Raw genomic sequence first — 24,518 nt, forward strand, 5'->3', positions numbered from 1 at the left:
AAAAGCCCGTTTGTATAAAAATGTCTTCAGCTGCTTTTTAAAGGAGTCAGTAGAGTCTAGACAGCGTAAAGACAACGGCAGAGAGTTCCACAGCCTAGGTGCCAGTGCCTGAAAAGCCCGATCCCCACGTGTTTTAAACCTAGTACGTGGGACCACCAGTAGCCTCTGACTTGAAGACCTAAGTGCTTAGGATGAAGCATGAGGTTTCAGCAGGTCAGAGATATGTAGCTGATGCTCCTTCTAGTGACTGTTTTATATTCCAACCTGTTTTGTCTTTAGACATTTCTGGTGTTGCCCAGCCAACTCCACAACCAGAAATTGTTCATTCGTTTTTTGTTTTTTTTTTTGTTTGTTTTTTTTGCCTGTCCCGTTTGGCTCTTTTGCCATCAGAATTGTTGTCTAAAGGCGAAGAAAGATGCCCAACGGATTTACTTTACCAAATTGACCATCCCAGCCTTGCCGTAATGGTCCATTTGATTTACCTTTTATTGTTTATTTTGTTTTCACTTGCTGAATATGGGACAGACTTGACTGGGGGAAAGAAGGGGAGAAAGAAAGAGGGAAAGAAAGACAGCTGAGAAGAGGGACGGGGGAGAAGGGCAAAAATCAAAAACCAACAGAATAAGCAGAGAAAAAAAATGCATCTATCGATCACCTGGATCACCTGTTGAGAAAGAAAAAAGAAAACAAGCAGAAGAGAACAAGAGTAATAGAATAAACAACATCACAATGATATATGGGAATATGACAGTAAATACTAAATATTAAACATTATTGTGCAGCACATAAGATCGACAGCACACAGTGTGCTTTGAGGTAGGAGCCAAAAAGGGTGTAGTTTGTGTGTGTGAGCACCCGTGTGTACACCTGTGAGCATGGACGCGCTTGTTTTTTTAAAAGGTTCCTTCATGTAATGATCTGCTAGAGGGTGTGGGGGGGCCACAGCCCCATCCTCCAGGGCATGAAGCAGGTATGGAGGAGAGCAAAACTCCAGACATCCAGAGGCCCTCAGAACACAAGAGACCAAGGAAGACTAACAGAGGGGCAGCCGCGCCACTGTCCCAGAAAGAGCTGAGGAGAGTCCCAGATGAGGGCTCACTCAGCAGCCACGGAGCAGAAGCCAGGGGGGGTTGCAGTGACGCGCCCGTGAGCTCCGCCGGCAGCCAGCCGTGCCTGAGTGACCGAGCCCCAGGCCGAGAGGCCGGCGGCACCCCACCTCCGAAGTGGCCCGAGCGAGCCCCAGGCTCCAGGCCCCGATAAGCGGCTGCCAAGGAGTGAGCCGGTGTGTACCCGGACGCCCACCCCCAGACACAAAGAACCACCAACGCACCGATGTCTGAGGGAGTCCGCCACTGGCAGGGGAAGTGGTGGTGGGGGGAGATAGGCCTCCAAACCTTGGAGGCAGCTAGAGATGGGGAGGGAAGGAGGGCAGGTGACCCCTCCCTGGGGCCAGCTCCCCCGTTGACCCCAGTAGGCACCCCCATACTCCGCGACCCGCCAGGGAAAGGGGGCCCAGGCCCATCCGGACCGGGGCCCAGTGCAGCAGCGCCGCCCGGCCCCACAGAGCCCGGGACAGTCCGTCCAACCCCACCACAGAGAAAACTGCACCCACCCCATCATCCACTCATCTTCCAGACTACATGACACAATAGACGCCCAGGCTGAGATCTTCCTCCACCTCTCCTGTATCTCCCCCTCCTGCAGAGAGAGTTCCTGAAGAGAGGAGAGCTCCTGCAAGATTACTGTTACAAGTTTACTGGCTCCAGGAGGTCAGAGTTCAGATGTGTGATGTCATCAGTAAGCGCAGAAAACAAACAGTGTCTGAGACGTGAGGGAGCGATGTTTTGCTGATGATCCGCTATCCTGCCTGTAAACTCCAAACCTGAACTGAGGAGAATAAAGTTGCAAGAAAAAGGAGAATGGAGTCATGTCTCTCTGAGGGTGCAACAACTGTAGATTTTGACCAGTGAATTGAGTAATTTGATATTCTTGCAAAAGAGTTTATCAATTCAATCACCCCAGAAATATTGATTTGTGAATTTTGGAGAAAGAGTAACACATCATCCGCATAAAGGCTAATTTTATGTTCCACGTTCTTGCATTTTATGCCCTTAATTGTTGTAGCCTGTCTAATTGCTGCTGCTAGTGGTTCAATAAAAATTGCAAACAGTGAAGGGGAGAGTGGGCATCCCTGCCTGGTGCCCCTCAAGAGACAGAAGCTGGAGGATGTTTGGTCATTTGTTCTGACACAAGCTGTTGGGGAATTATATAATATTTTTAACCAGTTTATGAAAGAGGATCCAAAACCAAATTTGTGTAAAGTTGCAAATAGAAATTTCCAGTTAACTCTGTCAAATGCTTTTTCTGCGTCTAAAGAGAATATTGTAGTTTCTAGGTTTTTACTGTATGAGTAGTCTATCAAATTAAGTAATCTACGTGTATTTGTTGATGAGTGCCTACCTTTTATGAAACCAGTTTGGTCAGGATGAATTAAGAGGGGGGTTATTTTCTCCAGTCTCTTTGAGAGAGCTTTGCAGATTATTTTAAGGTCTACATTTATAAGGGATATTGGACGATAGCTTGAGGGATATACAGGGTTTTTGCCTGGTTTTAGCAGGAGATTAATGTTTGCAGAATTCATATTTGATGGAAGTCTGCCCTTTTCTTTGATTTCCAACAACGTTCTGTAGAAAACTGGTGCTAGAATCGTCCAGAATTCTTTGTAGAATTCTGCAGGAAAGTCGTCTGGATCTGGAGCCTTATTATTGGGCATACTTATCAGGGCTTCCTGGAGTTCGCCTGGTGTCAGTGGTGAATCCAGTGCCATTGCTTGAGTGTCCAATAATTTTGGAAGAGTTATGTTGTCCAAAAACTGATCAATTTCCTTTTTAGATGGGTTTATTTGTGGTGAATACAACATTTTATAGAAATCCCTGAAAATGTTGTTTATTTGTATCGGATCATATATTGTGTTCCCAGATGAATCTTGAACAGCACATATAGTTGTTTTTTCTTTCTTTATTTTTAGCTGGTTTGCTAGAAATTGACCGGATTTATTACCATGTTCATAATTTTGTAGGCGTAGTCTTTGTACTAAGAATTTTATTTTTTTATCAATTATCTCATTTAATTGTAGTTTTGTTTTGCGTATTTTGTTTAATGTTTCCTGATCTTGGTGGGACGCGTAGGCTTCTTCTAGTGATTTGATGTTTTTTTCTAATTCCTGAATATTTTTGTTTTCTTTTTTCTTTTTATGTGATGAGAAAGAAATTATTTTACCTCTCATCACAGCTTTCCCTGCTTCCCATAGAACAGAAGCTGATGTTTCGGGAGTGTCATTATAGTCCAAATATGAAGTCCACTCTCTTTTAAAATATTTAATAAAGTCTTCATCTTTAAGTAGTGATATATTAAATCTCCAGTTTTTTCTTGGCGTAGTATTATTCTTGTGCATTAGTGTTAAAGATACAGGACCATGATCGCTGACAGCTATAGGGTGAATCTCAGTGTCTGAAATGTCACACAGCAGTGAGCTGCTGACCAAAAAAGAATCCAGACGAGAGTAGGAGTGATGGACATGTGAGAAAAAAGTATATTTCTTACTGGTGGGGTGAAGGGAGCGCCATGCACCGCAAAGACCAAAGTCGCTCATATACTGTTTGATTATATTTATGGACTGCCAATTACGCTGAGTTCCTGCTGTATTGAGCCTATGTCTTCATTTAGTCCAAGGTTGAGGTCGCCTCCAAGAACAAGTGTGCCATCTAAGTGTTCAGAGAGTGCACTGAAAAAACCGTGAAAGAATGAGAGATCATCAACATTTGGACCATATACACTTGCAATACATAGCTTTTTATCAAGTATAGAGTAGGCTTGGCTTAAGTGTGTGTATCCTATACGACTGTGTGCGCTGTCTGACTGATGTAAATGTGCTGCCGTTGAGCGCATGGTGCATATGTGTCGAAATAAAGGATGTTGTTTGTGGATGAGTGTCGAAGCAGGTGATCGAGGCAGTGAAAGAAATAAAGAAAGAAACCAAGAACAGGGGTGAGCAGCATAAAAACAAGAGGGGGAAAAGAGAGGAAAAAAACGAGAAGAAAAAAAACAAAACGTAAACATTCCAATTAAATCACTGACGGAGAGTGACGGTGTTAATTCTGCTATGAAATCACACTTTAAGATGCGATTTGATATCGGTAAGTTAAACAGATGTTAATGCAAGTTAGTGTGAGTGGATAGGGAAAGGGTGTAGCCGATTCTTATCTGGTGTGAAGTTAATACAGCCACGGAGTGATGTTGGGGTCGCGGTGGAGCTGTCCGTCCACGTACAGCCGGTCCACAGCGATGACAGCGCGGGAGCCCTTCTGGATGAAGCCGCGTCGGATTGGGAAGAGGACCCTGCGTCGTTCCAAGATCTCTTTGGGGAACTGGTCGTTCACGCTGAAGTCCGTTCCTTTTAATTCCCGGCTTTTCACATGTTGCTTTTGTTTGAAGTGGCCGAATTTAGCCACGATAGGACGTGGGCCGTAGCCCGAATGGGGCCGAGGCGATGCACCCTATCGAAAACGATGTTCTTCACCTTCACACATGTCAAGCTCTCCTAAGTACCACTATGAAAGCATGAAACTCATAAATCTTACAACACAAAATTATTATTATTAAATTAGTAAAATTTGTATCTGCAATAAAGATTTTTTCATACATTGTATACATTCTACCACAGGCAAAGTTGCCTCCATTTTTATAGTTTTTATTAATATTTTGTAATAATTTATTCTGTTTTGGGAGTGTTTTTTATGTATCTGTATTATATTATACATACACATTAAAAGTGAATCTCTGTCCAAAAAATGCACTCAGTTTACTTTTTACTCACTATGAGCTTTATTCATTATTCTCCCCCAGTAATTAAGGTTAGGATGTGTATTTTTTCTATTCCAATCCATTCTTCTTTTGCAGCATTTAAATAACCTTTATCAAATTTGATGGTTTTGTTACAGACTTTTCAAAAAAGTGTTTTGCTTTTCTTTCACAAATGTCGGGATTAAATTGTGTTAAAATGCACAAAACAGTGATGTCATGTTTTGTGGTGAGGACCCAGGCACAGAGAGACTTGATGAATTTAAGAATCTTATGATTTAATGAAAAAAAGAAGTCTAAATATCCAAAGTCAAGGGGAGTCACGTGAGCAGACCGTGTCTTGCAACCCATGAGGAAGTTTAAAAAAGGGATAAAACACTCAAGCAGGTCAAGCAAGTTTTTATGTTTGGTTGAGATCACTATTACTGACGAGCAGCCCAAATGAAAAAACTGAAATACATAAAAAAAAAGAAAAAAGAAAGATGTTTAGTTTGTGTGTATGTTTTTTTTTTTCTTAATTGTATTTATCTCCTTTTAAGTGATTTATATCTTTGTTATAAACAAAGTTGAAAAAGAGCTTTGGATTCAGCATAAAATACATAAAGCACAATTATAATTAAAAAGCCCTACTTCTTTTTTTAAATTTTACTGTGTAAGCTCAATGATGAAACAGGCTGATGCTTTGGCACATCCAACTGTATTGCACTCTTCATTTTAAAGACAATAAAACAAGCGAGTCTTAATATTGTTTAAGCAGCATATGTGAATTCAGAATCAGGCGAAGTTCAGAATCCACTTAAAAATCACGTTTTTAACATATAAGGCTCCACATGGACAGACCAAGCTTAAATATCAACGCTTTGGCGAACTTATCATTGAAGCTTTGCCTTTCAGGTCCTCTAACTAGAGTCTCATAACTATCATTCACTTTAATTTTCAAACCAAAGGTGTGTCTGAGCCTCCCTCTGCCTATCAGGTCTATGTTTGTTTTAAACAATGGCTGACTGCTTATAGATTAGTGTTCCCTCAGTCTTTTTTCCTTTCTTTTGGGCCATAGTTTACAACTGTTTACAGACTGTTTACATTACAGGTGTATATGTTGGAATGAATGCCTGATTATGTGTCTGTTTATGTCTCTAGGTCTATGTTTGCACATGTATAGTTTTAATGTGTTCAAACTGTGAAACACTTTGTAACTCTGTGCTTTGAAAAATGCTATACAAATAAAGTTATTATTATTATCATTAATTATAATAATAATAATGATGATGGTGATAATAGTGATCATAATAATACATTTTTCCACTAGCACAAGTAGGACAGTGAAAATAAGAAATGCCCCTTAATTCAGTGTTTCACCTTGATAGTTGTGAGTCATGTACAGACCATTAAGTCCAGTAAAACAAAGACATCCAGAGTGGAGTCTGGATGTCCCAATATGTGCCCCATCAGGGCACATATTTTTTAAAAAGTACTTCAGTAAAATATTTTTGGCCATGTTTCCATTCCACTTTTTTTTTGTGATTTCAGCCTCCACATTTGAAGTGATCCATGTCCCAGTCTCAAGATCAAATGCAATGAAGTCTTCTCCATTATATCCAAATAGATTAAAACCATTAATCTTTTCAGTCTCATCGTCCCATTCACAGCCTAAAATCTGCTGGATAAGGTGGGCACCTGAAGGAGAAACAAGGTTGAACTAAACCAGAATGAGATTCAGGTTCCCTCCTATTATAAGTGCTATTATATATTTCAAAGTTTTTCTCAACCTCTTCAATAAATGTACCAGATATTGTCAAGTAAATAATAAAAGTAACGTACCCTCAATTTCATTTGAGTGCTGTTTGAAAATTCTAGTTTCATCAATCAAGATTTGCTGATAATTCACACAGTTCTTAGTGTATGTTTCCCATTGCCGAGGATCATCTTTTATGAACTCTCTTACCCAGTCTTGTTGGGGTTCTAATGTTTTCATGTTTATGTTGTAGGAACCCATCATAACATCATCAATAGTTACCACTGCTAAATAATCAGGGGTATTCGGGAATTCAGAAGATATCATGACATAAAACTTCCAGGAGTGTTTTGCTGTAAGAGAAACAGAATTTGTTATTTTTTTTCACTAGTTGTCATGTCAGCAAGTGAGAATGAGTTTGGCTCTGTTTCTACTTGCAGAGTGGTATTTAACTAGTCTGTATTTAGTTGTTGTTTACTCAGTTGATTAGGTAGACCTAGCTGCTGACACAACTTTATCACACACTTTTGCTCCATGTTTTTCTCTTTAGGCTAATTTTAATTTCAAATTTAGTTGATAACAATAGTCTCGTTGAGCAAATTAGAAATTAAAATATATCTTGATTGTTGATCATGATCTTACCTGAAGATGCAGCATGACATAGGAAAAGGAGTATCGTTAGCTCCTTCATCATGTTTAGACAGCTGGATTCACACTGAACAACTGAGAGAAGTGTGAGATGGTTTTACAGGTTTGTTCAGTCTAATAATGTTTCCTGGTTTACTGGAGTTTTTTGAATGGCTCAACGTCAACTGACACCCTGCAGAATAACATGGACTTTGCTCCAACGAATACTCTTTCAGTTTAACTTGTTCAGTAATGAAATGAAATAGACTTCTTTGTTATGTTCAAAACTTTTTTTTTACATTTTTACTTTGATTCATTTGTTGCTGCTTGTCTTGTGCAAAGTTTAAAATAAAGTAAATCATGCAAAACATAAACTGAAACTTTAAAGATGTGCACCATAGCCATGACTGAGCCAACAAATATGTTGGTTTTCACAAGTAACTTCTATATAGAGCTACATATAGGTACACAAATATTGTGGGTTTATTTTGGCTATCGTATATTGTTCTGTGTGTTTTGAGATATTCGCCTCTGCTTTTCTGCTGCTAAACTCCACAGCATACCCGGTTATGTTAAAGGCTGAGCATTTTCGAAAAAGCAAACTTTTAAAAAGTTAAAAAAAGTAAAACTTTTTTATTTTTTTAATGTTAACATTTTCAGCTACAAAGGAGTTTACCAGACAGTTACTATAGTTTATTATGCACTTTGAATTATTAAGAATTGTGGTGGAGCCTCAGTGGGTTTCCAGTAGTGTACTAAGATAAAGATGTGTACAAGAAAACCTCCTTTTAAACGTCTTTTAATCTCTAGCTGTCATCTGTAGCCGTTTCCATTGTTTAAAAAAAATTACTAAACCTGTTTCATCAGTTCCTGCTTCTATGCTCCACATGAATAACAAGAAAATGTTTCCAATTTGCTTGTTATTAACCCAGGTGTTGGCTTATTTGCATTTTCAAATTAGCATCTGACTTCCTTGTAAGTTTCTTAAAGATCTGCAGAGTAAACAGGAAGCACTCCGAGAGCCCAAAACTCTGCCAAGGTGGATGCAAAACACCAAACACCAAAAAACCTAATCTCCTTGGCACAGTTCAAAAGTTCCATGTGTAATGGAAATGTGATTTTAACACACGAGATAAAAAACAATTCATCCAGACAGCTTGCAAAGTAAGAAAACTGAAACTCCTAGAATTTTTTTTTAATTTTTTTACAGAAAATTGTATCAAGGTGCACAGACCGTATAAACAGTTTTCACAGTAAGGTGCATAATTACAATGAATTACAATTAAACTATGTAACAATAGGTATAAGGTATAATTTGCAAGCTCCTTTGACTACGATGACCTGGATGACTGAGAACCTTCACAGACAATAGGTATAATGTAATTTTTCACATAGAAACCAACTTTAAATATAATATCTTTATTGATTATGTATTTTTTAGTAAATAAACATTTATTTCCAAGAGGAAAAAATGAATGAAGTAAACAAAAAAAATTGTACTTATTTCTACAATGTTATCTTAATAGTCCCATAACTGAATTAAGAAGGTCTTTCATGCAGCCTTAGTGAGTTTGTGACAGCTTCAAAAATTCTTTATTCAATAAAAGCAAAAACAAACGAACTTGATTGTAAATAATAGACAGTAAATAAACACTGATGTGTCCAAACTGTGCAATCAATAGTGACTCAAGCACACACACAAATGTACATATCTGTTTATTTATTTGCACTGTATTTTCTGTTTTTATTAGAATTTTATTTTCAACTTTTGTATTTCTGTGAATAGTTAGATTGCTTTCTTTGCTTTCCATGCTTTTCTCTGCACTGAATGGGACAGCATGTAATTGCATTGTGCTTTTGACATAATGACAATGAAGGAGTCTGATTCTAAACTCTTGATGTCACTGTATGTCCGGGAGCTGTGTTTGCTTATGTGGTCTCTGGATTCAGTCTCTCAGAGAGGTCAGAGATGTTGACAGGTGCTGTAAGATCCAAAACACATTTTAAGTCCACTGATCATTGATTGGATTTTATTTATATAAAAGAAATAGCAATTGCAATATAAATAAAATGTTTCTTTTCCCTACATGTTATACTTACACAAGTTGGTGCTTTTGCCTAAAACAAAATGGAAAAACAGATCATTTCAGTTCTTACATTTTTAAATATAAAAGTCTTCCTTTCTATACTAAACCATGATCTATGTATCAAACCAAATCTTGACTCTTAAAGAGAGAATACAGAGAACTGTGTGTGGTGCTGCTGCTGTGTTTTTTTTTTTTTTATTATCTTCAGTTTTGCACAGTGGTAAAGAACACCAGCTCAACTCTTTAACTGCTTACCTTTCTTTCTTTTGTAACCAGCAAATCCAATAACAACAGTGACGATGACAACAAGAACAACCATGGCAGTGATGATAGGAACGGATCTGTCTAAAATACAAATAAACCAACAATCATCTGCAGTTTATAAGAAAACATTCTCCTTTAAACCAAAAGCTGGTGTGAGGTAATAAATATAAAGTGGGATAGACCAGGGATTGGTTGTCACAATTCTTACTTTCGCATGAATTGCTGATCATTGAAAAATCTTTCAATATCCATTCCTTATCAAATCTAGGAATAAAGTGTTGGCTCAAAATGGGTATCAAGGAACAAGCAATGTGACAATCAACCCTGTTATTACAACTGAAATGAAGCACAACCATCTGACAGTATTGTTTTTCTCACCTTCATTATTTCCAGTTTCACCTTTGTCCCAGTTGGTTCTGGTGATTGATTGATTCAGTCTCGTGACAACATTGTCCTCAAAACCAGAGAGCTGAAACACACAGTCATACCTTCTCCAGTCTTCAGGTCCGATTGATGAAATATCCAGGTCAACACTCATCTGGAAGGTCCCATCATGGTTAGGCAGTATCTCTTTGTGGTCCACATCCTCATGTATCTCCTCTCCATCTTTCCTCCAGAACATCATGGCTCTGTCAGGATAGAAACCTGTAGCATGGCAGCTGACTGGAGAGGACGAAGTCTTCTGTAGGAGAGACACTGAAGGAGGAACTGGAGAGACATTCTATGTTACAGCAACAGTTTTAGTGTCACATCCCATTGTTTGAGCTACTTGTAACTCTTAGGCCTTGGATACTGGGCACCAGTTAGACTTTCATGTAATGACAGAAATGTTGTGGAGGAAAATGATAGTAACATGATATGTAAATATATGTAAAACCTTAGAAATGATAATGATTATGTGGCAATGTTAAACATGTCTATTTGCATGTTATAATGACAGTAATCAGACATCAAAGTATTTTCTGTCATTATCTCAACATGCACAAATGAAGCAACATTTTGACAATACTTTACATATTTTATTCATTAAAACATGTAAAGTATTATAAGATGTATTTTTTAAAAGGTTCTGGCCTCTTCCTCTCTCTCTCTCACACACACACACACACACACACACACACACATCTCTCTCTCTTTATATATATATATATATATATATATATATATATATATATATATATATATATATATATATATATATGTACAAGATCTCATCCCGTGGGGTCACAATGATCATGAGAACGGTGAGCAAAGATCCCAGAACCACACGGGGGGACCTGGTGAATGACCTGCAGAGAGCTGGGACCAAAGTAACAAAGGTCACCATCAGTAACACACTACAACGGCAGGGAATCAAATCCCGCAGTGCCAGACGTGTTCCGCTGCTGAAGCCAGTGCATGTCCAGGCCCGTCTGAAGTTTGCCAGAGAGCACATGGATGATACAGCAGAGGATTGGGAGAATGTCATGTGGTCAGATGAAACCAAAGTAGAACTTTTTGGTATAAACTCAACTCGTCGTGTTTGGAGGACGAAGAATACTGAGTTGCATCCCAAGAACACCATACCTACTGTGAAGCATGGGGGTGGAAACATCATGCTATGGGGCTGTTTTTCTGCCAAGGGGACAGGACGACTGATCCGTGTTAAGGACAGAATGAATGGGGCCATGTATCGTGAGATTTTGAGCCAAAACCTCCTTCCATCAGTGAGAACTTTGAAGATGAAACGAGGCTGGGTCTTCCAACATGACAATGATCCAAAACACACCGCCCGGGCAACAAAGGAGTGGCTCCGTGAGAAGCATTTGAAAGTCCTGGAGTGGCCTAGCCAGTCTCCAGACCTCAACCCCATAGAAAATCTGTGGCGGGAGTTGAAAGTCCGTGTTGCTCGGCGACAGCCCCAAAACATCACTGCTCTCGAGAAGATCTGCATGGAGGAATGGGCCAAAATACCAGCTACTGTGTGTGCAAACCTGGTAAAGACCTATAGTAAACGTTTGACCTCTGTTATTGCCAACAAAGGTTATGTTACAAAGTATTGAGTTGTATTTTTGTTATTGACCAAATACTTATTTTCCACCCTGATTTACGAATAAATTCTTTACAAATCCTACCATGTGGATTCATGGATTTTTTTTTTCACATTCTGTCTCTCACAGTTGAAGTGTACCTCTGGTGCAAATTACTGACCTCTGTCATCATTTTAGGTGGGGGAACTTGCACAATCGGTGGCTGACTAAATACTTTTTTGCCCCACTGTATATATATAAACATATATATATATATATATATATATATATATATATATATATATATATATATATATATATATATATGTGTGTGTGTGTGTGTGTGTGTGTGTGTGTGTAATGTGACTGTACCTTTTCTATGCACAAAACTTTCAGCATAATTCATGTACATGCTGGACCATGCCGGGAAAGTAGTTGCGAATACGTTCTTCCAAAACCCCTTATTGGTGTGTGCGTTCCATATTTGTTTTGTGATTTCAGCCTGTGGGTTTGAAGAGATCCATGTCTCTGTTTCTATGTCCAGTGCAATGAAGTCTTCTCCATTATAACCAAACTGTTTAATCCCAGTGACCTTTTCAGTCTCATCTTCCAACTCATAACCAGTCAACTCCTGGATTATGTGAACACCTGAGAAAGAGACAGAGAGACTGAACTATTATTCAGGGTCCAACACAATTTAAAGTAACTGATATTACACTTATAGTACATATTTTCATAACAGTAACTTATCATAGCCTAAAGATCATCTCCCAATACCAATTTCCAGACTATGTAGCAATCATCGCACTGTCACAAATGTGACAAGACTGCAAATAGTCAAGTAAATTGGACTCCACAGCCATGCTAGCAGTTGCACCCTGTTGTTACGCTAATATCAAGATGCTCATGTTAACATGTTTATGATTAGCTGACAATGCTCACAACATCACCTGAAAAATTGTTTTATTTGGTCTTATACGCTATTGTTATCAGCTATATTTAACACTACAATACAGTATGGAAATTTAAGCAGTTTTGTACATTTTAAAAAATTTGAACAGAAGAATGTTTCTTTTCTTTTTTCAGGTCATAGGTATGCTTACAGGGAGCTATTATGCTTCCTCACTGCTCTTTGCATGTGGCACAGTACGACTAAAAGTGCGAGTGATATAAAACATTTTGCAACTTTGCCCTTTAGGATTGCAATGCAAGTTGACGTGTGAACACATGGTACTGTTGTTTTAGTGGTTTTATTCTCTTTGCACTAGTCATCCTTAGAATTGTTCTATCTAAAAAAAAATCAAACAAAAAAAGGAATACAAGTGAACATACCACAGAAACATGTAGTTATTAACAGGGCCGTGCAGAGAGGTTTAAAGGGGCGGGTGCTCAAAGTTAAAAAGGGGCACATTGAACCAGGCTGAATAACAACAACACACATTCATCAAGAATCTAATATGGGAAGGGCAGGGCTGTGTTGATCTGAGACTGTAGACATTAAAAAGTCCACAGGAGAGATGGTAGCTGATTAAACAAGTGTTATGAGATAATAACAAAATGCAAAGATTGGTGACAGCGCTTGGAACCATAAGGCAACAAAAAACTGTGAGAAATAATTTAGGCTCTGCCTGTGAATCACTCTTTGCTTCTCTTCTTCCTTCCATCCCATCATTTCATACATCACTCTCCACTTGCTGTCTATCTGAGAACAAGGCACAACTTGTTATTGCAATAAACTATAATCTAATTATCCACACCTAACAACTCTTGCACTTAATCTATAATAAAATGATGACAGAAAAATGTTATAGCACTGCCTTTAGTAGCCTCACACAGCTCCTACTGTTTCCTCCTCATGTCCTTACCAGGCATGTCTGGACAATGTTATATCATGAGTAATATTTATTTTAAAAATCCATCTAAATAAAACACACACATGCACGCACACACAGTGACATTTTAGACCTTCTTCAGAATACTGTATATACTATGGGCATCATGGTGCTGATCCAGAATCCTTACATTATTATTTATTACTAGAGCTACAATAATAAAGCAATGAGGAGGGGGAAGTAATAAATATGAAATAATGTATTTATGATGATTCCATTTGTTTCACTATCCACTCTGTGCAGGGGCAAAGCTTATTACATCTTTAAACTGTAGAGATACAATCATTTTACTGCTGTAAAATCCAACTTTTGTCTTATTTAAAATATAAATCTAATATAATCTGCTTCTTAATGTATGTTCTTTAAAATGCAGCTTGTGTTTTTTAATATATTATAATTATAATAATTATTATGTGGACATGCATATTAGATCGTTTTTAGTGAAATATAATCCCTCCAGAAAGGCAGGAAAAGCCCGGAAACTTACTTTAAAACTAAATATGTTCCCTAAAACGGTGACAGAGCTACAGACCCATGACAGCCAGGTAGCCAGCAGCTATGACCAGCACTACTTGTGCAGTTAATAAAAGGACAGGTAATGTTTGTCGCGCTGTTGCACACACAGCACGCTCGTTTGTTTCAGTTCGTCAGTTGCCACAAGACAGCTTACCAACGTGTACGTAATAAGCTAATACTCCTGGGTGCTACACACTACAGTGTACGCTGTACACCTACTTACTGGTTTTGTCGCATCAGTCTGTGTCTCTGAGTTAACTTGTGTTTCTCCTACAGCTCCGGACCGCTAAAAATGCGCGTGCTCCTTGTGAGCTCGTTCCCGGCTCGTAACCAGCGCGTTCTGCCGTCAAGGGCGATCATTGGTTAAATGTGATCATGTGACTGATGCAAGCCAGATCCTTTTATTTAGCAATACTATGATTAATAGTTAAATATTATTGTTGAGGGGCACATACAGGACTCCGCACGCACACACACATTAAAAAAAATAATATTTTTTTTTTTTAAAAGTTGCCTCAACAAAAGGGCACTTTGGGCACCCATCAGGAAAGGGGCGGGTGCTCAAGTCCCTCTAGCCCCCCCCTCTGCACGTGCCTGATTATTAACATACCTTTAGTTTGGTTTGTGTGCTCCTTGAAACTGGCAGTTGCAACTTCTAACATCTGCTGATAAAGTATCATCATCTGACCATGCTCTTTGCATAGCTGGAGATCCTCTTTCTTCACTTCTTTTGCCCAGTCCTGTCTGGGTTCAGGTTCATTCATGTTGCTGTCATAGTAAACAATCATAACATCCTCAACATTTACCGCTGCCAAATATTCGGGAACATTTCGGACTCCAGATGATATCATAAAATACATCTTAAAGGAGCGTATTGCTGTGGGACAAATAGAATTTAAGCCATTTAAACATCATTCAGAGTTGTGACAAGTTGAAATGTTCTTACATTATACTCAGTATATTGTGAATTAAACATATTAAACTGTCTTGTAATGAATTCAGTATTATAACAAGCACTAAGCATACCTTTTGGTTAATGTCACAGTTGCCACATTATTACTGTTTACACATCATCTAATTTATGATTAGCTTTAAAAGCCTCCAGCGTTACGCAAATTCCAAACTAATATACTTATTAAAATGGATCACGATCTTACCTGCAGATGCAGCATGGCAGAGGAGGAGGAGAAACATAAGTTTCTTCATCATGTTTAGAGAGTTGGCACAGAACTGAACAAGTGGGAGAAGAGTTAGAGAGTTTTACATGTCTGTTCAGCCCAAAGATGTTTCCTGGTTGAGATTACATTCGGAGTATCTGATGCATGTTCAACTTGGACTAATTCCCTACAGCTCCTTGTTTTAACAAACACTACTTCAGTTTGACTGCTGTATAGAGTTATTTTGGGTTGTGTATTCAATAGGGACCTTTTCACAATTCAAGTGTATGCTCAGGGTATTTTTCTATGAAGATGTTTATCTTTGCTTGTCTGCAGTTAAAAGCCAAAGCAGATCATTCATCTATCCAAGAATTCTCTCCCGCATACCCAATCCAAATCACATCATTTACACAGAATGTGACACACTAGACTTACTCAACTTGACACCTGCAGAAGTTTTACTAATAATAAAAAGTAGAATACTTTTAATTAAGAAACGCCATGATAAACCGTGAAATACAAATTGGTATTGTGGAGCAGGGAAATTATTTTACTGCTATTGTTAAATAATCATCATCATTACCATTGCATTAATAATAGAATCTGCAGCATTGATATTGTATTCAGAGGTTTAAACAGTGTGTGTCTTTTAGAAAGACTAAGTTGCAGGCTGACAGGAAGTTGCAGAGAGTTTGCAGAAGGGAAAGCAGAAGTGAAAGCAGAGTCTAAGTTATTCTGAGCAGGTTAGACGAGGCTATTTGAATTACTAGGTTATTCAAATTGTCTGTTATACTTTTATATTCTTTTACTAAGCCCTTAGTAGAGGTTCTTGATTAAAACATTTATTCAACATAGTACATAGTAGTTTCAGTTAGGTTATTACACATAAGGATGAGCCTCTGGTCTGGTAAAAGGTCAGAAGTGCAACGGGTGAGATGAGAGGGCATGTAAGGTCAACATATACATACACACACATTAGTAGACTCATTTATAGGTGAGAAGTTGGTCATGTTTGTCTCTGGAAAGAGGAACAGCGCCTGGCAGGATGTGGGGCTCGTGTTCCAGACGAGACGAAGACAACGTTCTTTTAAACTGTGTTAAAAGTCATTATGGTTTTGATTTGACGTATGTATATATTCTGTCTGTGACGTATGAAGGGGCGTCATTAATTCAAACCCTGATGCTATAAAAATCTGTGTATGCTTTGATTAAGTTGAAGATTAATTCCTGTCTGCGTACAGATTATTCTTCCCACGCGTGTATTCATTAAAATCAATTGTTTGACCAAGATCTTCTGGACCAGGTTGTTTGTACTCTCCTTCCTCAATTATGTGAACCTTAACATTTGGGGGCTTTGTCCGGTGGTTGAGGAGGGAGAGAATTGGAGGTGTAGATGGAGAAATTCGGTGGTCTGAGGTGGTCGGACGGGCAGACATGAGTGCCAGTGGTCGAAGTGAGTGGGCAGAAGCCGGCTTATCCAAAGGTAAGGCACTACCTGTTGAATTATTTCCAAAGTGTGCCAAATTGGACATGATAAAATTTAAGTCTACTCACTGAAATTACTGGTGGGTGTCTGTTTTGATTTTGATTTTGATGAAAAAATCTCATGAGTTGAAGCAGTTAGAGTCTGCTAAGAAGAAGTTAAAGCAGTTAGAGTCTGCTAAGAAAAGTTTAAATACTGGGTTGAAATCCCAAAGAAATTGAGTTAGAGTCTCAAGTAGTTTGGTAGGGAATTTGGTCATTTTGTGGGTTAAAGTCCCGGTTGGTCATTAGGTCAGACCTTTGTTGGTCATTTTGTGGGTTGGAGTCCCCATTGTCCATCAGGGTAGATCTGCCTCAGTCATACACTTGTTTTGGGTGTTGATTGTTGTTTCAAAGTATTATAAATTATTCTAGAACGGCAGTTAGAGTCTGCTAGGAAGCGCAGAGCCCGGAGGTTACGCTCCCTCCTTGTCGTGGACGCGCGACATTGACCTCTCGGCAAAGAGGGTTAGTTCAGTTTGGCTTGACTGTGGGGTACAGGGCATCCTGGAATTAAGCTAGGAGTTAGAGTCTCCTTACCGTTTGGAACGGTAGTCTGTGCTTTTTTGGCCAGCAGAAGTTGGACTTCGGGCATGTAATTTTAACTTAAAACTTCGGGGTAAGCCTTGGCTGTGAAACGCCAAAAATAGAGCTTCAGGCAAAGTTTGGGTTGGTTGACGCTTTTAAATTAACTTAGGGATGTTAGAGATTAGACCAGAAACAGTTAGAGTCTGATACTGGTGAATTGGTCGTAAAAAACTGGGAGTTTATCCGCTGGGCGGTTATTTTAAATTTGTCGAAATTGTGTAGGCGCTAAAGCTGACAGATCTGACAGTGGTTGTAAATATAAGACGTCTTTGTGATATACAATAAGAGAGTTTGGTGTGAGAGGAGGCTGTGTGTCGAGTCAGCAATGCACTGACTGCTTGCTGCTATTTTTAGACGGTGTGTGTGTGTGAGTGTGAAAATGCAAATGAGTAAGCAGTGAACTGTTTAAGGCACAGTTGGTTTTACAAATACTGCTGCAAACATTGTTGAGTGTGTTTAAAATGCCATTTATGTTCATTAGAGGGTTATAAATAAAGTTTTGAGTTGCCGTAGTGGATGTATAGTAATTGACTGAGTTTGAATGTAGATATATAAATATAGTGAGTGCACTGTATATATTTAAGATTAACATATTACTTTCAGTAGTAACTTCTCCCCAGCAATAGTTGCTGGTGTGTTTTATTTTTTCAATTTCTTGTGTGTGCAGTGAGAATTAATAGAGGTTTCAATTGTTTTTTGTTTTTTACTTGCTCCTTCTGATTATGAAAGGCATGTCTAAAATGAATGAATTCAGAATGAACTCTTTTGAGTATATTCCTCAACTCTGGTCACAGTTTAAGTGTGTGAATGCTGTGAGTAGTAGGCTTTGAGTGATTGGGTGCGATGTGTACAAAATAATAAATAATAATACCACTATGAAAGTTGATAGTAGAGTGAGTGCAAAAGGAAGTGTGAGAGGAAAAGGCGGTGTGTGTGAGACGATTCCTGAAGTTTGAAAGAGCTCGGCCGAGCACGCGGAAGACTGTGATGTGAATGCTGACAAATGCAAAGAATTTAGTATATTTAAAAGTGTGTGTGCGTGAAATAAGGGTGCATTGTTTTTAGATCAAAACTTAGTAAAACTAAACAGTTTGATTAGGTTGTAAAATAGGAAAGAGGAACCGAAAATATTGCTCTGAGTGCTGTGTGTGTGTAACAGGAAATGGTGTGGGTGACAGGAAGGTTGCATGCCCATAGAAGGAGAGACTGTGACGAGTGAGCACCCAGACGGGTTAAACTCTAGGCAGATAAAGCGAATGGAGGTTTTAAGAAAATAAATGAAAAGGATATTAATCGTATGCTTTAGTGTGTCAATACAGGTTACAAATGAATAAAGGTGGACTTCTCTCAACCTGGAATTTTGAGTATGGCGCCAAAACCAGTAGAGTAGCATAATTGGGAGAAAACAGGCCAGATTTTGGCTTAAAATTTTATAGCTTGACCTCCCACTTGTCCCCATCCTGAGAAGAAGCTCAAAGGACAGTTAATCTTCTGATGAAGACCAACAGAACATCGTGGACTTGAGAAGAATTTACAAGCAGCCAAAAGACAGTGCAACTGAACCGTTGACACTGAAACCAAACTGACGGGACCAGCAGCATGGAAGGAACCACGAGATGGAAACATGCACTGTGAAGTACAGGCTGGGCAGTTGAACAGTAGGATAATGAACTGTGGAAAGCACTGGACACTGATTGTCAGATTTGCCATGCTTGGAGTAATGTTGAAAGAGACGACTGAAAAGAGAAACAGAGAAGAAGAAACCACGCGATGAAACATGCACGGTAGACTGTGATATTTTGCCAGGCTGGGACTTAATCTAAAAGGAAAATACTGAAGAGAAACAGAGAAGAAACAGACTGTGTTTGCTGGAGAATTCAAGACAACAAAAGGACACTGAGAGAAGAGGACAGGGACCAGTGAGAGGTGAAGCCGGAGGAGTTCGACTGCGAGAATACAGGGTATAATTGGACTGAAATTGAAGCCTGAACTCATGATGGTGTTTAGAGATGTCCACCAGAAAACTAAGGAGGTAAACAAAAAAGAAGGTAAAATGAAGAGAGAAAATAACTGACAAATACATCAATGAATAGAAAACACACATACACAAAGTGTTACATGTGAAATTATTTCTGGAGAGAATCAGAAGTGAGATAGTTTTGAATTAAGAAATCAGTGAAAAGATGCATGAATTAAACCTGACTATAACATACAGAGGCAATGAAGAAAGCAGCTTACACTCACTGAACATTAACAAAAATACATAGGAAAAGCAATGAAGACCTGCTTACACTTATACACATAACATAAGCTGGTATTTCTGACCAGAGAGAGGGAAACGGGTAGTTTAAGTACTCATGATAATAATAAAATGTCTCAGTTTGTCATGGTCCTGAGTCTGTGGACTCAGTGTTTTGTGTTTCTTTATGCTTTTGTTCATTCCGAGTGTGTATTCTGTTGTGATTTTGCCATTTGTTAGGTTTCTGTTCTTTGCCTGCCTGCTCCCACTTCTCTGTGTTCCCTCTGTCTGGTCATGGTGTTATTGTCTGCTCATGAGTCTGCCTGTCAAGTTCAGTGTCCTGTCTGGTTCTCTGTGTCTGTTAGTTTCCTGTTTTATTCTGAAGGTTCATGTCTGATGTGAGTGTGTTCAGTTTACATTTCCCCTGTCCCGTCAGCTCTGATTTCTCCCAGCTGTGTTGCCCTCCTGTCTCTCATCCCCTGATTACTGGTGTGTGTATTTAAGCCCTGTGTGTTCTCCTGCCTGTTGCCGGTTTGTCTGTGTAACTCCGCGTCAGTCTGTGTTCCTCGGTGTCCTGCTCGTCTCGCTGCCTCTCTTCCCTTTTTGTTTCATCTCAGGTTTGTCATTTAGCTTTCCCAGTTCAGGTCTTTAGTTTTGTCTTCCCTCTTGCCTGTTTTGCCTTCTCACCACTGTGTAAATAAACTCACCGGCATCTCATCCACTGCCTGCATCTTGGGTCCTTCTTCTAACTCCACACGGCTAGCCTCGGCAGCCGTGACACAGTTGTGTTTCTTCAGGTGCAAAACAGACCTGGATCAATTCTCCACATGCAGCGGTCGGAAGAAACCTATAAGTTAACATGACTGGATATGTCAAGGCAAGTTTCTGGTTGAATTGTTCACAGCACCATGTCTCCATAAACCTGACAAGTGGGCCCTAACTTGTGGCTGAGGAAAAGGAATGCTGTTAATAAGGTGGGAACTTAAAATTTGGGTTGGCGAATTTGGGAAAGAAAACTGACGGCTTAAGTGGAGAATTGTGCAGGAGTCTGAAACACTGCAAAAGCAACATATGCAAATCACACACACACAAACAGAAAATGCATTAACCTTACAAAGACAAGACAAGCTCATGATGATTAATGCATAGACATTGATTAAACCTGGCTTAGAACACAAACATACGGAATGAAGACCAGCTTGCTATTTGTATGAGTGATAGAATGGTGTGAATGTTTAATAAAATACATTGTGATTGTTGTGTGCAAATTGTGTGGTTTTAACAAGACTTTCGGTGTATTGAGGAGGTGAAATTATGTGAGTTGACCTGGGAGTGTCAGGACTGTGGTGGCAAAACTTTTGTGTGCTTAAGACTTTTGATGTTGTTGTGGTGATGACCTGATTCTGTCAGTCAGGTTCGGGTTGTTTTTTGTTTTTAATAGAGGGAGTTTTGGGAAACATGGACATGTCTAAGAGGGGGCCCATGATTTTTGTAACAGTGCACTTAGAGAAAACCTGTCAGGTGATTTTGTTTTGTGCTTTGATGAGCTAATAATCAGCTCTATTTTTTTCTCATTTTTGTTCTAAGCAGGCCTGCAACAGTGAATAACAGCGCTGACAAATTCTCGGGAAGAGCAAATATAAGGTGGGCTTTCCAGATTACAACTGGCTGAGGAGAAAGCTGCCTGTGGGGACCTGATGAGGTCGTAAGTCCCTGTCTAAAAGGATTGTAGCGAGTCAATCCAGTCCAAAAGCATAAAGAACTGTTTTCCTATGGAAAATAAAAAATGAATGAGCTCATTTTGCTGAGGGTGGAGAATCTGATCACTTGCGCGGGAGTCTCCACTATTAGCAAAAAATATGGTGTGACTGCATGTGAGTGAATGTGTGACTGGATGAATAAATGTGGACAAACAATTTGCTTTTACCAGAGAAAATTTCTGTTTTATTGACTGGGGTTAGATTATGGGATTATAGTATATTGTTGGAGGAATGCCAAATGCTAAAGGGGAAACACTTTTTGATATAACTCATGTTACCATTAATTGAAGACACACATGACTGATAACTGTTCTGTTTTAAGTTTATTTTTATGACATAGATTGGATCATGAGTGGGGAAAACTGAGCATTTTTAGTTTTGTATAGTATTTTCACACATTTCATGTGTCAAAATAAAGGGGGGTTTAGGGTTTATTAATTTAATTGTTTAATAATTTAGGATCATTTTAGGACTTTTTGGGTTTTTTGATCATTTGGATATGGTAAAACTGAAACTATGGTAAAACTGAAACTGTTATTTTTATGTTAAGGTTAAAGGATTAAAGTGAACTGAATCCTGTTTAGAAGCTACAATGCCAGTGTTTTAAAGCTGTATACAAATCTTAGAGGGAAATTGTGGGACACGTTGACAAAAAGATATGCTTTGGGGAAAATTGGTCAAGGTTGTAGGAGTAGAACAGGTTTGATTTCTTTTTTGATTTCTAGAAGAAGTGGTTATAATGTAGGCTTACATACAGATATTACATAGATTTATTTTTAGGATAAAGGGGAGAGCTTATAAGTAGAAATGATTTTTATACATATTGCATTTTGTGCCTTTAAAGGAGTTGTGGCTCAATTCGTCTCTTGAGGGTCACAAGCCTTTGGCTAGCGCTATGATTAGCCAATCTGTGAGGATGATATGAGTTATTGAAGGATTGCACACGCTTACAGACACAAAGTCCAGAAACACACATGAAAGTATGGATTCCAGGGAAAAGGCCTAAAATTCATTTAGCTTTTAACTGAACTTAAAGAAGGACCAAAGAGGAAGGAAAGCATATATTTTGGTTAAGTCTGATAAACTAGAATTAGAAGGTATTTTTACATTAAAAGGAGCAAAATGAAATAAAAAGGCTATACCAAAAAACAGGTTATAACATAGGAAATGTGAGGTTAAAATGAAGTTAGTGTTAACACACAGGAGTTGTTTCTCTTATATGCTTAAACTTAATTGATTAAAGAGGTTGTTTTCTTTTGGAGCTTTTAGTAGAATAGGCGCTTATAATGATTTTCTTGTTGAGCAGCGACAGTTCGTGTACAGGATGTTGATGATCAGATAAGGGAAAATAGAGCGAGTAACCGGACGTGAAAGCAGCGCTTTAAGAGTTTTAAAGTGATGAGTAACGTTGAAGAATATATAAATACAAGTCAATAAGTCAAGAAGATAATTAGGATAAGGCTTTTGATTAAAGAGTCCCAAATATGATATGTTAGGGAGGTGCAGGAAAAGGTGTTTTGTTTCCTTTGCAGAAGATCTCGGCGACCACAGAGGGATGAGGATCCTGGAGGCCCGAGACAAGAGAGGGACGCAGAAAAACCTAATCTTACGCATGGAGTGTTCTCAAGTGGGAGCTGGTGTTTATTACTGGACCAATTAGATGACATGAGGTTGTCTGGTTTGCTGAGCCAGAGGATGGCTAGAGAGGGTCAGAGCGAGGACACAATGTATTGCGACTTCTGGTGTTCCAGAGGTCGAGAGAGGGAGTGTGGAGCAGGGAAATTATTTTACTGCTATTGTTAAATAATCATCATCATTACCATTGCATTAATAATAGAATCTGCAGCATTGATATTGTATTCAGAGGTTTAAACAGTGTGTGTCTTTTAGAAAGACTAAGTTGCAGGCTGACAGGAAGTTGCAGAGAGTTTGCAGAAGGGAAAGCAGAAGTGAAAGCAGAGTCTAAGTTATTCTGAGTAGGTTAGACGAGGCTATTTGAATTACTAGGTTATTCAAATTGTCTGTTATACTTTTATATTCTTTTACTAAGCCCTTAGTAGAGGTTCTTGATTAAAACATTTATTCAACATAGTACATAGTAGTTTCAGTTAGGTTATTACACATAAGGATGAGCCTCTGGTCTGGTAAAAGGTCAGAAGTGCAACGGGTGAGATGAGAGGGCATGTAAGGTCAACATATACATACACACACATTAGTAGACTCATTTATAGGTGAGAAGTTGGTCATGTTTGTCTCTGGAAAGAGGAACAGCGTCTGGCAGGATGTGGGGCTCGTGTTCCAGACGAGACGAAGACAACATTCTTTTAAACTGTGTTAAAAGTCATTGTGGTTTTGATTTGACGTATGTATATATTCTGTCTGTGACGTATGAAGGGGCGTCATTAATTCAAACCCTGATGCTATAAAAATCTGTGTATGCTTTGATTAAGTTGAAGATTAATTCCTGTCTGCGTACAGATTATTCTTCCCACGCGTGTATTCATTAAAATCAATTGTTTGACCAAGATCTTCTGGACCAGGTTGTTTGTACTCTCCTTCCTCAATTATGTGAACCTTAACAGTATACAAAAGAAAACAAATACTTGAAGCAGTTTGCCTACTTTTATTCAGTTTATAGTTCCAGAATGAATGGGAAACAAACAAAACAAAACTTAAAACTTAAAAGATTATTTGTGTCGCACAGCTTTACTTGATAAACAGGTGGCTAGATAGAGGGAAAGAGAGAGAAAAAAACCTGATTGACCCGATTGGTTGGATTCACATCCATAACAACAAGATGTCTGAAATGATTACATTTCAGAGACATTTAGATCTAACTTCCTTATAAGTTTCATGTAGGTGTGAAAACATTGATGTGCTTGAGCAACATATGACTAGTTGGAGCCACCTGGTGGATAATTAATGCAACTGTATTGTTAAGGTTCTCATCACTGCATCCCAACTGAAGGTGGTTCACATGATCAATGTTAACATGCATTTTTATTATAAGCACTATTAGCATGTAGTCTGAAAGTTGAATTTTTACACCAAGGTAACTTTATTCACGAGTGCCACTTTTGTTAGGATGCTAAGAGAATACCAGCTAACTAGTCAGGTGCCTTCTGGCTCTAATGTGTTATAGCTGTATGACATAACTGTTATAACACACTGCTCATGTTTACTGTGTGCTTGTTTTAATTGTTTTGTTCTGTTCTGTTCTGTGTGTATGTGTATGTTTGTTTATTGGTTTGCCTTTCAGTCCA

At 38.7% G+C, this 24,518-nt stretch overlaps 2 protein-coding genes and 1 long non-coding RNA gene across 3 annotated transcripts in view; 1 reads left to right on the forward strand and 2 right to left on the reverse strand.

Moving 5' to 3' along the window:
- Nucleotides 1-6,090: 6,090 nt before the first annotated feature.
- On the reverse strand, nucleotides 6,091-7,356 carry LOC120739465 (major histocompatibility complex class I-related gene protein-like). Its single transcript, XM_040041233.1, has 3 exons — nucleotides 7,238-7,356; nucleotides 6,682-6,948; nucleotides 6,091-6,537 (listed from the first exon to the last, which is right to left on the reverse strand). Exons 1-3 carry the CDS (start codon nucleotides 7,287-7,289, stop codon nucleotides 6,203-6,205), a joined length of 654 nt encoding a protein of 217 aa, XP_039897167.1. The 5' UTR covers nucleotides 7,290-7,356; the 3' UTR covers nucleotides 6,091-6,202.
- A 1,364-nt stretch (nucleotides 7,357-8,720) lies between these two features.
- LOC120739452 (major histocompatibility complex class I-related gene protein-like) lies at nucleotides 8,721-15,778 on the reverse strand. Its single transcript, XM_040041213.1, has 7 exons — nucleotides 15,148-15,778; nucleotides 14,601-14,867; nucleotides 11,955-12,230; nucleotides 9,952-10,281; nucleotides 9,565-9,654; nucleotides 9,323-9,340; nucleotides 8,721-9,204 (listed from the first exon to the last, which is right to left on the reverse strand). The coding sequence occupies exons 1-7, from the start codon at nucleotides 15,197-15,199 to the stop codon at nucleotides 9,152-9,154; spliced, it is 1,086 nt and encodes a 361-aa protein (XP_039897147.1). The 5' UTR covers nucleotides 15,200-15,778; the 3' UTR covers nucleotides 8,721-9,151.
- LOC120739471 overlaps nucleotides 10,023-24,518 on the forward strand; it is a 32,424-nt gene continuing 17,928 nt past the window's right edge. Inside the window, exon 1 of the long non-coding RNA XR_005697219.1 lies at nucleotides 10,023-10,118. This is a non-coding gene — a long non-coding RNA (uncharacterized LOC120739471). The remainder of the gene's footprint in view (nucleotides 10,119-24,518) is intronic.

Source organism: Simochromis diagramma, unplaced genomic scaffold (genome assembly GCF_900408965.1).
Source record: "Simochromis diagramma unplaced genomic scaffold, fSimDia1.1 OVJJ01000536.1, whole genome shotgun sequence".
Taxonomy (NCBI): Eukaryota; Metazoa; Chordata; class Actinopteri; order Cichliformes; family Cichlidae; genus Simochromis; species Simochromis diagramma.